The sequence below is a fragment of the Catharus ustulatus genome, chromosome 28 (genome assembly GCF_009819885.2).
Source record: "Catharus ustulatus isolate bCatUst1 chromosome 28, bCatUst1.pri.v2, whole genome shotgun sequence".
Lineage (NCBI taxonomy): Eukaryota > Metazoa > Chordata > Aves > Passeriformes > Turdidae > Catharus > Catharus ustulatus.
In genome coordinates, this window is record NC_046248.1 from 4,715,471 (window position 1) to 4,729,920 (window position 14,450).

Genomic DNA, 14,450 nt, shown 5'->3' on the forward strand with positions numbered 1-14,450 from the left:
GCCTTGTGCCTTTGGGTGATGATGATGATGATGATGATAAACCTTAGGCTGGGCTGTTCATGGTGGGAGGAAGGTGTTATTGATCCAGCCTTGTGCCTTTGGGTGATGATGATGATGATGATGATGATGATGATGATGATGATGATGATGATGATGATGATGAGCCCTTAGGCTGGGCTGTTCATGGTGGGAGGAAGGTGTTATTGATCCAGCCTTGTGCCTTTGGGTGATGATGATGATGATGAGCCCTAGGCTGGGCTGGCCATACTGGGAGGAAGATGTTTATGACCAAGAATGAAGCTGCAGGTGCCTGTAGCCACAAACTGCTCTTGTATCAGCCATGCCAACAATAAACAAATGGAACAAACAGAGGAACTCCTGAGCCTGATGCCCAATAACTGCTTCTGGAAGTACCCAAATATTCACTGCTGCCTCTTCATTGCAGGGCTGCAAGCTCAGACTGTCTTGGTCAATGACTCGGTGTCGGGGTTCATCGGCACGGACGTGGTGCTGCACTGCAGCTTCACCAACCCGCTGCCCAATGTGAAGATCACGCAGGTGACGTGGCAGAAAGCCACCAACGGCACCAAGCAGAATGTGGCCATCTACAACCCTGCCATGGGCGTGTCCATCCTGTCCCCCTACAAGGAGAGGGTGATTTTCCGGAACCCTTCCTTCAAGGATGGCACCATCCAGCTGTCCAGGCTGGAGCTGGAGGATGAGGGTGTTTACATCTGGTGAGTTTGCCACTTTCCCAACCGGCAACAGGGAAGGGCAGCTGAACCTCACCGTGCTGGGTAAGGCTCTGGGCAGGCTCTGCAGGGTGAAGCTCCAGTCCAGCCTGGGCAAATTTGGGGTGTTAATTGTAGCTGGGATGGATTTTTAATTGAGTGGGAAGAGGTGAAGAGCAGGGAGCACAGAGCAGGTGGTTCTGAGACAGCTGAGCTGTCACACCTCTTCTTCTTTCCAGGTCTCAGATCCCCAGTGCAGGTGCAGTAACAGTGACCAGGTCCCTGTGGGAGTGGGGAGTTTTAATGAGCTGGGGGCTGTCAAGAGAGAAAAAACAACAGATTGAGTCTAAACTCAAGCAGAGCTTGTCCCTGGAGCTCAGGGCTGTGAGTGAACAGACCCCACCCAAGGGTCTACATGAGTCATTTTCTCTCTGGTTTCAGCTCCTTTCTAACAGAGGGATGAAAGCCTCTCAGAGGAAAGGATTGATTTCCATATATCTGTGCATTTAGGGCACCTCCACCATTTGTTTCCCCATAAATGATGCAGGTAGATGGTGCAAGGTGCACAGGACACTGCCATGAAGCAATTATTACACAGGAATTATTGCTGGCAATTTGCACAGCTCTGAACTCACCACAAGCTCTGTCACAGCCTCAGTGGTGTCAGGTGGCTCTTGGGATGCAGCAAACAGAGCAGCACTGCTTTTCTAACCATCCCTTTCCACCCTTTTCTCCTCCTTTCTGCACTCCCCTGCAGCCAAGCCCACGAACTGGATGGAGGGCACCAAGAGGCCACTCATCGCCAAGTCTGGCAGGACAGAAAAAGATCCTGGTAGCCACCTGCACCTCCTCCAACGGGAAACCCCCCAGCACCGTCACCTGGACACGAAGCTGAAAGGGGAGGCCGAGTTCCAGGAGATCCGGAACAGCAACGGCACGGTGTCGGTGATCAGCCGCTTACCGGCTGGTGCCCAGCCGCGAGGCGCACCGGCAGCCGCTCACCTGCGTGGTCAACTACCAGCTGGAGAGGTTCACCGACAGCATCACCCTCAATGTGCAGTGTAAGGGGGCCTGGGGCACGGCTGGGAGGGCTCCCGCTCAGGGCAGGCTGGGGGGATGCTCTGGGAATGGGGGGTTTGTGTTGGGTTGGTGGAGGGGTTTGTGGTTTTGTTTGTGAGAGTGAAAATGGAAAGGATCTTTTGGAATAATGGTGGGGTTTCTCTTTTTCTTGCCTTGTTCTCTGCCATGTCCCCCTTTCTCCCTTCTCTCTCTCTTTTGCATTCACTCATATTCCCTTGTCCCATCATCTTCCTCTCCTTGTGTTCTCTCTCCTTCTCCCACTCCTGCCCCCTCATCTCTTCCTATTCCATTTTTCCCTCACTTTCCCACAACCCCTTCCTCTCCTTTTAAACCCTCTCCTTTTCCCACTGCTGCCCCCTCATCTCTTCCCATTTCATTCCCACATTCCTTGTCCCATCACCTTTCTCTCCTTTTAATCTCTCTCCTTTTCCCACCGCTGCCCCCTCATCTCTTCCCATTTCATTTCCCCCACTTCCTCTCCTTTTAATCCCTCTCTTTTTCCCACCCATACCTCCTCATCTCTTCCCCTTTTCCACATTCCTTGTCCCATGACATTTCTCTCCTTGTGTCCTCTCTCCTTCTCCCACCACTGCCCCCTCATCTATTCCCATTTCATTCCCCTCCTTTCCCTTCCCACAACCCTTTCCTCTCCTTTTAATCTCTCTCCTTTTCTCACCACTGCCCCCTCATCTCTTCCCATTTCATTTCCCCCCTTTCCTTTCCCACAACCCTTTCCTCTCTCCTGTTCCCCTCCTGTCTCCTCCCTTTGCCCCCACCCCTGCAGATGAGCCAGAAGTCACCATCGAGGGCTTTGATGGCAACTGGTACCTGAACCGCAAGGATGTGAAGCTGATCTGCAAATCTGATGCCAACCCCCCAGCTCACACCTACGAGTGGAAGCTGTAAGTGTCCCCAGAGTCCCCTGCTGCCAGCAGCAAGTGTCACCTCCCTGCAGGGACAAGGAATCCCTGCAGACACCTCGCTCACCCTCTGGTCACTCAGGGCCCAGTCCCATTAGTGTCAGAGGTGTCACTCTCAGGTTCAGCACAGCACAGCACAGCCTCAATATCCAGGGAAAACATCCTGTTCTCACCTCACTGGGATAATATTCTACCCTGGTGACATGAGGCAGCTGGGATGTGACAAGGTGATTTGTGTGCCCAGCACCACCAAGGTTCTCAGTAGCAGAGCTGGGAAAGAACCCAGGATTTCCCTGCTTTGAAGGGGCACAAATAACACAAAATTTGTCTGGAATCAGCTCCAGCAGCCCCTCACGTGACTGACATTAAACAGCAGCAATTCCTTATCCTCAGGTTTCCAGCTTTTGGAAAAGGGACTTAAAAAGTGAGTGAGGGGTGTCTGGGCAGCCAGGTGGGAATTGATAGAACCTGATGTGGTTCTCTGCTGCTCTTTCTTCTCTGTAAGCACTCATGTAGCTTTAAAGGAGGAAGATCAAATGGATCCTTTCTTCTTTTCAGCTGGCATTTGTCATCAGGAGAGAGGCTCTCAACATGGCTTTGCAAGGAGCACATTCTCTCTCATTCCACTCCCCAGATCAAACTGCTCAAAGTGAAAGTCTGAAGAGGATTGTTTTTCTTGCCTTTTTCCCTAGCTCTCCATCCCCAGCTCTCTCCATCTGCTGGTTCTGCCAAGGGGCTCTCTGGGTTCCTCACAGGAGAGCTCAGAGGCAACAATGCCCCCAAGTCACAAGAGATGCCACTTGAGGCTCCTTCTGTGCCTCCTCCCCTTGCTGGGGGCTGCTGCTGTTTGGCTCCTGCCTGGAATGTAAAACCCAGCAGAGCTTTTCCTCTCCCCCATTTGGATGATGGGGATGAGCTGGCAGAGGAGGCAGCAGCCTCTGCAGATCCCACAGCACCCTTTTGTTTTTGTGGGTTCAGGGCTCTGTGGGACCATGGTGAAGGTGTTTTTCCATCAGCTTTGGGATCATTGGCTTGATGCAGCTGGAAAAACTGTGTTTTCTGTACATGTGTGTATATGTAGACATGTAAAATACATGCATCTAGGCACTTCCTTACAATCCTAATTATACCCCCGTTATTCCCTTTTGTTTCTTACAAATTGCTGACAATATGTGCACATTTGGGTTGGGAGGAGGGGAAGGAACTACTTGAGTAATTTTTAATTGCCTAAGAGAAGTAATTACTTTACTTTGCTTCAGTAATTAAGAATAACCAGGCCATGTGTGTCTTTTCCTAACGCACAGGGGCTTCTTTTTTTTATTATACTTTTTTTCATCTGCCTTTGTTCATTTATTTTCTGTATCTCTGGGTTTACTTTTGCATCATTGCAGTTTCACATTTACCTAACTGTTGTAAATCAACACTTCTGTCCTGGAGTTTGAGTTGGAATGAACACTGGAGAGGAATTGGGGTAAAGCAGGGTCAGGTTGTGTTCCTTTCCTGCCTACACTAACGGGGATTTTCCAGCCAGCACCTCCAGCTCCCAGACCTGAAACATTGGTGTCACCTCTGGGCTCAGCCACTCTCTCTGTCCCCCCCAGGCCAAACGGGACCCTGCCAGGGAGTGTGGAAATCCAGAACAACACCATCTACTTCAAAGGGCCCGTGTCCTACAGCGTGGCCGGCACCTACGTCTGCGAGGCCACCAACGCCATCGGGACACGCTCGGGCTTGGTGGAGGTCAATGTCACAGGTAGGACAGCTCTGCAGCGTGGGAAATGAGAGGAGGGAGGCAAAGGGGGGAGCAGGTGACATCTCAGTCACCAGCATCTCCTTTCAGGGCTGGGAATCTCATCATGCACATTGGGAAGTGCAGTTCTTGGCTTTGTGCTGGTGTTGCGCTGGTTTGTTTTGGATTTTTTTAAATTCTCCTTTCCTCTCGTGGTCTTTTCCTTTCTTACACCAATTCAGTTTGTTCCCCCCACCCCTTGTATTCTGGTTTGGATTCAGAGAGGTTGTTGTGTTAACAGGGAGATACTGATCAGAACAAGGGGCAGGATGAGGATGTGGACTGCCAGCAAGGCAGGAGATGGATGAGTCACTTGTTCAGGATGGGGTTTGGTGCTTCTGGTGTTGGCCAATTCTCACAATTCCTCATCTGAGCTCTGTGAACTCGCTCACCTGCCTGCCATGGATTCCTGAGAGTGCTTGAGGAGCTTTGTCTGGGCTCCAGGAAGGAATCACATCCCGGGGTGCAGGCAGTGGGAAGGGATGCTGTGATGTCACAGCAGACAGAAGGAATCTGACGGCCTGCAAAGCTGTGTGGCCACAGGAGGGAGGGAAAGACATGTGGGCAAGCCTAGGTAGTGTCAGGGAGAGAAAGTCATGTCAAGAAATAGCTTCAAGAGAAGAAATAACATATGGCAGTGGCCTGATTTCTGAAAGTCACAGTGACATTGCGAGACGTCACCAAGGGGGAAAAGTGGCCCTGGGTGATTTGAGAGCAGGAAAGGGAGATTTATCCCATTCCTTTGGGGTGAAAGGAGCAGTTTGGGAAATCAGGCAGTGACTGGTGGGTCTCAGGAGGGCTGGAAGAGCCTGTGGGAGCAGTGAGGTGGGGCACAGCCACACTGCAAACACCCAGGACAGGATGGGCAGAGAGGTGAGTGAGGTGGCACTGGGGAATTTCCACGGAAATGGGGAACACAGGACAGGCTCCCAGGGCTGTTACCTCTTCCTTGTCCTGCCCAAGTCCTTGTGTGACCTGAGAGTGATGGAAACTGCAGCCCCTCCACCAGCTTTCCCTGGTGAGAAATGCCTGAGCAAGCGTGCAGCGAGTCTGGGGCAGCTAAAATTAGCAATAACTGTGTTTGGCACCCTCAGCACCTCAGCTCCCCTCTCTGCTACGTGGGCAAAGCAGGCTAATCTCCCTCTATCCAAGTGCTTGGAGGTCAATGGATGGGATGTGCTAATGAGATGCTAATTACCCGGTATTTATTTATGATCATTACACTGTGGCAGGCCTTTCATTCACACCTCCTGTCCTGGATCCCTGCCTGCTGAGTTCTGCCTTTCTCTGGGGGCTGTTTCTTTTGCCAGGGAAAGGCTCTGGAAGAACAAAGCCCTTTGTGCCCGGTCCTGCCTGACCACACCAAAAACCAGGGCAAGGTCATGCTCAGGATCAGCTCTGGCCATGCCAGGGGAGCTGTCACCTCAGTGTTCCTGGGGCAGTGCCTGGTACACACTGAGCTGACTCCCTTTGGCAAGAGAAATCCATCCCATGCAGAGTCCAGAACATTGGGACATTTGAAACTGTGAGCAGAGCTTAAAATCCTCCAAGCTCAGCCCTCAGACACAGACAAGGAGGTGGGACAGGGACTGAAGAAGACTTTGAGAGCAACTTTGCATTTCTCAGAGCATCTGTGCCCATTCCTTGCTGCCATTCTGCCTGTCCAACCACCCCACACCTTCTGAGCAGTCAGGACATCAGGCACAGCCCTCTCTTCATGTTTCCTGCCCTGTTTTTTGAGTTGTCTGAGCACCACAGAGGCATTGAAGGTGACTGGACACCAGCTCACCTGCACAGGCTCCTCTAGAAACCAGGGGAACCCTCTGGGATTTGGAATTGCCTCTTTTTCCTGGTGTTTTTTTCAGAGGAGTGGTAGAGCATCGTTCTCAGCTCCACCAGCATGGGGCTGGCAGAGGAAATAGGGATGGGAGTGGAAATGGGGCTGGCAGAGGAAATGGGGATGGCAGAGGACATGGGGCTGGCAGAGGAGGTGGGGGTGACAGAGGAAATGGGGCTGGCAGAGGACATGGGGGTGGGAGTGGAAATGGGGATGGCAGAGGAAATGGGGCTGGCAGAGGACGTGGGGGCTTGGCAGAATTTCTGGGGTTGTGTTGGTGCCTGCCTGCCTGGAATCTCAGCTGGTTCCCAAAGGTCCAGGCTGTGGGGTTGAGGTTAAGTGAGAGAGAAATAATGGCACACCTACAGCTGCCCTGCTAGGAGGGAATTAACAGCCAACCCCACAGGCCAGGCCTGCACCACATTAAAAAAAAAAATCCTTTAATAATTCATAGGATCTGAATATGTTTATCCAGCTCTCCCCAAGGAGCGATTAGGCCGGTGCTGGGGAGGGCTCAGCCCTCCTCACTCAGCTATTACAGGTGCATTTGTTTGGGTCTTGCAGGCAATTTAGGGATTGTCAGTGGACCACGAAACCTCTTTCAAGAGCTGCATGCAATAAATGGAGTTCAATCTAGTGAGCAGCCAGCCTTGGGAGAAAAAAAAAACACAACACAGAAGGCTGATGCAGAGAAAACCCTGCAGCAGCTTTTCTCCCTTCTGTCTCCCTGTTCTCCCCCCTTTTGCCACCCAAAATCTTCCCTCCAGGCCCCAGAGAGGGAGAGTGCAGGGCTGATTCAGCCCCTGATGGGGAGGGCAATTTGTTCAGAGGGAGAAGGCTGAATGCTTCTATGAGAGTTATGGCGCATTAAGAGATTGATAAGTGGAAATTTAATATTTATCCAGCAATCTGTTCCCATAATAGCTTCTCCTGCCTTGCAGGACCTTTGTCAGTGGCAGGCAAGCCATGTAGTGTGACATGTAACTATTTATTACGGGCAGTGGGTGACAGAATAAAAGCTGTGCTTATGGACTGCACGTGTGGGGTGGTCCTGCACAGAGAACTGGCCATGGACATTCACAGGTGTGATCCCAATTGTAACCTGGCCATGGACACTCACAGGTGTGATCCCATTTGTATCCTGGCCATGGATATTCACAGGTGTGATCCCAATTGTAACCTGGCCATGGACACTCACAGGTGTGATCCCATTTATATCCTGGTCATGGGACATTCACAGGTGTGATCCCAATTGTATCCTGGCCATGCACATTCACAGGTGTGATCTTATTTGTATCCTGGTCATGGATATTCACAGGTGTGATCCCATTTGTATCCTGGCTATAGATATTCACAGGTGTGATCCCAATTGTATCCTGCCCATGGACATTCACAGGTGTGATCCCAATTGTATCCTGGCCATGGATATTCACAGGTGTGATCCCAATTGTAACCTGGTCATGGACATTCCTAGGTGTGATCCCATTTTCATCCTGCCCATGGACATTCACACCTGTGTGATCCCATTTTCATCCTGCCCATGGACATTCACACCTGTGGGATCCCATTTTCATCCTGCCCATGGACATTCAGATCTGTGTGATCCCATTTTCATCCTGCCCATAGATATTCACACCTGTGTGATCCCATTTTTATCCTGGCCTTGGGAATGGTTTTCCCAAACCTGCATGCACAGGGCAGGAATGAAGCATTTACACGTGGGAATGTCCATGGATTCATGAACATGAGCTTTTCTGGGTGCAGCAGAGCGTGGCCATGCCCTGGCCCTGTGCAGGAGACATTCACCCACTTGTGCACTGGCTCCAGCCAAAGGAAACACGAGGAGAAAGGGAAAAAAATGTCAAATGGACCTTTGGAGGAGACTCAGAGCTGGGGGAGCAGGGAGAGCCTGTGCCAGCAGCTTTGCAGCCCTGGCCTTGGATGTGCTACAGGCTGGGGGGGGAGGAAAAGCTGGCAGGGGTTGCTGACCCCCCCCCTTGCTTGGCTCCCAGCAGGGAGTTATTTACACACCAGCACTGCTCTCGTCCCAGCAAGGTCACTGCAAACAGAGGGGCTCGCTGGAGCTGCTGCCACCCAGCTGGGAAAGCCCTTCCTGGGAAGCCCTAAATCCCAAAGCCTGCAGCAGGTGCTCCCAAAGCCAGATTTAGGTGGGAGGATGTAGGGCTGGGGGGGTCAAAGAGGAGCAATCCCAGAGGGGGGGTCTGGCTGGTGCTAATCTCCCAGAGTGGCTGTGCATCCTGTCTGGTGGCATCTGTGCCAGCATCCCCCGCGGGAGCAGGGCTTGACTGACAGGGGATAGGTGACCTGAGAGAGAGATTAAAACCTAAGACACGTTTGGCATCTGGCCTGAAAGCTGTCACACTTTGAAACACCAGGGGCAGCTGCTGAACTTCTGGATTCGTTTCCAGCGGTTTTTGTTTTTCCACCCCCCAGCCGCCCTGCAGGAAGCCCTGGGAGGGAGAGGGAAGCAGGAGCCCTTGGAAAGCTGGAGATGGACATGCAGAGGTGCAGGGGTGGGGGAGAAGGTCAGCAGTGCTCTGGGCTTCTCAAATTGCAGCTTTGTCCCAAGGTTTCTCCTTATCTCCCCTCGTGTACATAACTTCACACAGGACTAAAGTCCTGGGATAATTTGGCGGGGACTGTTCCGGCAGGGAGAGTTTGCCATCAGCAATCTGGCTCCTAAACAAACCCTACAGGGTCGTTTCTGTGTTTGCTGAGGCCATCTGGGAACTGGGAAGCCCCATGAATACGTTAAAATTCAGGTTCCTGTTCCTCCCTGGAGCTGCTGTTCACATTGTGTGGATGTTTGGTTTTCCAAGAAGGAAATCCAGAGTTTTCCTCTGGAAGAGCTTGGGCTGACACGTGTCCAACAACTCATGGAGTGTGACATTTCCTTCAGTGCTTGTGGATACAGGGAGAATTTGGGCTGGTGCTGCCTTTTCCCTTGGTCCTTAGGATTGAGGGCAAAGGGATGACAATGGGACTTAGAGGACAAACATGTCCACAGGAAGTAGTCTTTTAAAATATCCCAGCAGATGAGCAGAAGAGCTTTTGAAAGCTGATTTCCCGTGGATCTGCATATCACAGAAGAATTACTGGGTGTCTAAAAATACCCTTTTTCTGATCTGGGCCCTTCCTGCCCCTGGGAGCAGCCTCCTGTCCCTCTGGGTTCTCTGATGTCTAATGAGGTTTAGCTCCCACCTCTGCCAAGGATCCCACTCCAGCCGTCTCCAGGAGCTTTCTGATAGGAATAATTTCATCTTGTTCTGTCACACAGCACTAAAATTGGCCAGCAGGTTCAAAAAAGCAGCAGAGAAAGGATTGATGGACAGGTGGGATGATTTGCATGTGCCTCATTTTTATTGAAAAACAGCCATTAAGAGAAAGATGGGATTTATTTTTTTTAAAACCTGCACTTTTGAAGCCATTCTTGTGATGGAGAAGTTTGTGGCCTCGCTGTTGAACCCTGGGGTGCTGCAGGAAGAGGGCAGGAGCTGCCTGGAGCATTGCAAAGGGATCAAAGAGAACCTGTGGGCTGGGCCAGGTGCCAGGCTGAGCCCGGGGTGACCTCCTGTCCCCCTGCTCTCCCAGCTGCTGTCCCAGAGGTCTGGCTGCTGGCACAGGGACAGGAAGCTGTGCTGAATGCAACAGCTGGCAGAGCTGGGCACGGGCAGATAGTGTTGCTGCTTTAATTCCTATTCATACAGCACTCCCTCTTTTAGTGAGGGCTGGGGGGTGGCAGGGGGGGGAGGCTTTTCATGCTGCCATTAAAGCCTGGCTTGTTCCCCCTCCCTCGGCTTCCGCTGTCTCCTGTTTCTCCAGGCTGCTTTTCACAGCAGCTTTAATTCTCTCCAGACTCTTCCTAATGGATTTTTCACGTGGGGCCCCCGAGCGCGCTCACCGCTGCCCAGAGATTTCACGCCCCCCTCGGACACAACAAAAGGGGATCCTTTTCCCACACTTCCCCCTCTCCCCTCGGTGCTGCTCCCTTTGCACCCCGGCCACGGGGGTGGCAGAGGGGTGGATCCCTCCTGGTGGGGCTGGCAGATGTCCTGGGTGTGGGGACAGGTGACACGCTGCTCCCTGCTCACCGTCTGCCAGGGCTGGGACACCTTGTCACAGGGACACCAGGGACACCAGGGGAGGGTCACAGGGCTGTGCCACCATCCAGTGGAGTGGCCAGACCCAGACACTGACCCCACCCCAGGTCACCCACACCCCCCAGAGGGAGGATGAGGATGGAGGAAGCTCTGTGGGTGGTTTGGGGATGCTGGTGTGTGATATTCCCCCTGTCTTCTTTCTTTCTGCCTTCCCACAGTCTGGGTTTGTTTTCCCTGGCATGGTGAGGAGGATGGGGATGGGATGGGGAGAGAAAATAGTTCCTTGTCTGAGCAACGTGTGAAATCCAGCAGGGATGGATTGATGGAGGGATGGATGATGGATGGATGATGGATGGATGGATGGAGGGATGGATGGATAGATGCAACCATGGAGGGATGGATGGATGGAACCATGGATGGATGGATGGATGGAACCATGGATGGATGGATGGAACCATAGATGGATGGAACCATGGATGGATGGATGGATGGATGGATGGATGGATGATGGATGGATGGATGGATGGATGGATGATGGATGGATGGATGGATGGATGGATGATGGATGGAACTGTGGATGGATGGATTTGTTTGTTCCTGCTCGTGTCCACAGCATTGGCAGTGCCAGGGGGGTGGCACAGGGGTGGCGAGTGCTGCCTCAGGGGTGGGCAGCACAAAGGGCAGGGAAAATTAAATATCTCCTTGGAAAGGTAGGAAAACATCTCCCCTTTTCTCTTCATGTGTCCACACTGGACTGTTAATGAGGATTTTAACAGGAAAGTGGGCCAAACTCTTTTAGAAATCAGCACAGACTTCCCCTCTCAGATCTGCTCTCTAGAGGGATGAGTGGGGTTTGAGTGATCAGTGTGGTTTCAGGGATCCGTGGGGTTTGAAGGATCAGTGTGGTTTGTGGGGTCAGTGGGGTTTGAGGGATCAGTGGGGTTGAGGGATCAGTGTGGTTTGAGTGATCAGTGGGGTTTCAAGGATCTGCACACCACCTCTCAGGCTTTTCAGGCTGGGTTTTGGGACCTGTGGGAGTCAGCCTGTGAGGAGGCTTCAGAGCTGTGGGAAAATGAAAGATGGAGCCCCTGGGGAACTGAGGCAGCTTGCTGGGCTTCCCCTGCTCCCACTCAGACTCCAGGTGCTCCCCTGATTCGTGCACAGCTTTGGGAATTGGGCACCACAGAGGCTGGGGCAGCCCTGGGAGGTGGCTGGGGCAGGGGGAACAGTGAGGATGTTGAGTGGTTGAAGCTGAGCCCTCAGCAGGCAGCCCCAGAGGGGATGGACGTGCCTGTCCCTGGTGTCCCTGCAGAGAGGTTCTGCCTCACCCAGCTGGCTGGGACAGGCCTTCTGTCGATGCAACATGTGGCTTTGGCTGTGCACAACCCAGCCCTGGCTCCCTGGGCTGCAAGACATGCTCTTGCTGCTTCTCTGAGGCTGTCTCTGGAGAAAAAAATGCTGGTTCCTGCCTGCACAGCATCTTGCTGCTCATTCTGGCTGCAGCAGGGACCCTCCATCTGTGCCCCAGCCCACTCTGCCCACTGGGCTGCTCTGTGTGGGTTCAGCCTCAGCAGGCTTCGCTCCAGGCAAGTCTGCACAAACCAAGACTCTGTTGGGTTGATGTTTCAGGAAAGGCAGGGATTAATCATCTTCCAGGCACAAAAAACCCCTAAACATTTATGGCTCAGGCCAGCAATTGCTCGAATTCAGTGCCCTTGTCCAAAACCTGCAGCTGTTGCTGTGCCTTCACTTGGGGGAAGCTCTTTTCTCCCCTCTCCCTCATGGCTGGGCCAAGCTGTGCCAGCAGGGACATGAAGGGGGGTGGGCACATTCCCTGCCTCACATCCCTTTGGGATCTGCTGCCTTTGAGCCCCTCTTTCCCCATCACCCCACCCTGGCTGTGCTCAGGGATGCTGAGTTTGCTGCTGGGTCTGCACCTCTCCTTGGCTGCTGGGGGAAAAAGGGAAAGCCAGGAGGCTCCAGGGCTGGTGGAAAAGCACTGGGAGAGGTCTCAAAGAAAAAGCTGCCACAGGGCATTAAGCAGGCACCTGCTGCCTAAATGGGGAGGCAGGTGAAGGGCTGAGACAGCCACGTGGTGTTTAATTCCTCATGGACACGGGTGTTCCACAGGCTCTGAGCTCGGCCAGGGGCTGTAACTGTGCCCAGGAAGGTTGATTGAAGTCCTGGCTCAAACTTTATCTGTGCCAGAGTGTAGGTGTTGAACTGCATGAAAGAGAAGAGAGCTGCTTTCTCATCTCCTTCCTCTGCCTCTTTCTGAGGTTTTTATTTTATTTTATTTTTTTAAATAGGTCAGGGTAACTGTAAGAGCGAGATTAGCAGGAGGAGTGGCCCTGTGCTGGCCAGGGAAGGGAAGGGAGCAGTGGGAGGGCTGTGTCCTTGTGCTGCAGGGTCAGCACAGGGGGTCAGGAGCCAGCAGGGCTCTGAGCAGCCACAAGGCACCTGTGGGAGTGTGGACATCACAAGGTGCTGCTGCCTTCTATCCCAGCTGGTTCTGCTCCAGGCTGGGATGTGTTGAGAGGGATGCAGAGCTGCTGGGTCCAGTGTGGCACCTCTGAGCAGCTCCTGGGTGGGCCTTGGGTTCTTGCTCCCTGTCAGGAGCCCTCTCTGGGAAACTGGAATTGTGTACATGATGTAACGGAGCGCGTCCGGACTGAAAGGCACGGGGCTGGTGGGATCTGGGAGGGGAAATCACTGCTTCCAGCCTGCTGGGCTCCTGCATGAGGCTTGGCCAGCTTGGCACGGCACCTTCCCCTTGCTGAGGCACAGCTGACCCCTGTGAGGACGCCCCTCTTCCCCTTTCCCCAGTTTTTCCCTTCCCTGTTCCTTACCCTCATCTTCCCACCCCCTCACCCCCCGCCCCAAACTGGCAATGAGAGCACGGAGGGAGGGCGCGTTTCCGCATGGTTTGACACTGTTCCCCCTTCCATCTGTCTTTTCCTACCCAGAATTTCCCTACACCCCGTCTCCAATCGATGATCCCAAATCCATGGTGCAGCCGAACATCCCCACACCGGTGATTGGGGGCATAGTGGGAGGCGTCTCGCTGGTCCTGCTGGTGGCCGTGGTGCTCTTTGTGGTACTCCGGCGCCGGCGTCACACCTTCAAGGGTGACTACAGCACAAAGAAGCACGTGTACGGCAACGGCTACAGCAAGGCTGGCATCCCACAGCACCACCCCCCCATGGCCCAGAACCTGCAGTACCCCGACGACTCGGACGACGAGAAGAAGCCGGGCCCCTTGGGCGGCAGCACCTACGAGGATGAGGATGAGGATGCGGGAGGAGAGCGCAAGCTGGGCGGCCCCAAAGCCTACGAGGAGGATGCCAAGAGGCCTTACTTCACCGTGGACGAGGGCGAGGCCCACCCCCAGCCCTACGACGAGAGGACACTCGGCTTCCAGTACGACCCCGAGCAGCTCGACCTGGCCGACAACATGGTGTCGCAGAACGACGGCTCTTTTATTTCCAAAAAGGAGTGGTACGTGTAGCTCCACGCCCCTGCTACACTCACACACCAAACACACACTCACTGAATAGTCCCCTGCGCTCACGAGCGATGCCTCCCTCCCCTGCACCCCTCCCAGCACACCCACGCACGCCCCGGCCGCCCTGCACAGACTTTTTGGATGCTCCCAGCAGGGGCGAGCAGGGAGGGAGGGCAGCTTTGCTTAATGAAATTTTTTTTTATTTTATTTTATTTTTTTTTTTGGGAGGGTGGGGCTCGTGCGGGGAGGGAGGGAGGTCGGGTAATTATTTCTCTCGGTTTTGGTTTGGCTTTTTTAATTTCTCCTCTTCGACGACTTTCGTCCCCTTCTGTGGTGTTTGTATTGGTCGGTGGCTTAGGTGTTACTCTTTGCTTTAACGCCTGTAATATTACACTCTGTTTGTGTCTTCATGTCTCAGAGTGCCCCTCCCTCCTCCCACTCCCACCCCCCTGAAACACTGGAAAATT

General features: G+C 53.2%; 1 protein-coding gene across 1 annotated transcript in view; it reads left to right on the top strand.

Annotated features, from left to right (window-relative positions):
- The window catches only part of NECTIN1 (nectin cell adhesion molecule 1), a 54,518-nt gene extending 40,494 nt beyond the window's left edge, over window positions 1-14,024 (top strand). The window contains 9 exon segments of the mRNA XM_033081654.1: window positions 446-738; window positions 740-797; window positions 1,489-1,553; window positions 1,555-1,612; window positions 1,615-1,688; window positions 1,690-1,792; window positions 2,596-2,713; window positions 4,333-4,484; window positions 13,445-14,024. Of these exon segments, the coding sequence (XP_032937545.1) occupies window positions 446-738; window positions 740-797; window positions 1,489-1,553; window positions 1,555-1,612; window positions 1,615-1,688; window positions 1,690-1,792; window positions 2,596-2,713; window positions 4,333-4,484; window positions 13,445-13,986 (1,463 nt within the window). The 3' untranslated portion in view covers window positions 13,987-14,024.
- Window positions 14,025-14,450: the final 426 nt, after the last annotated feature.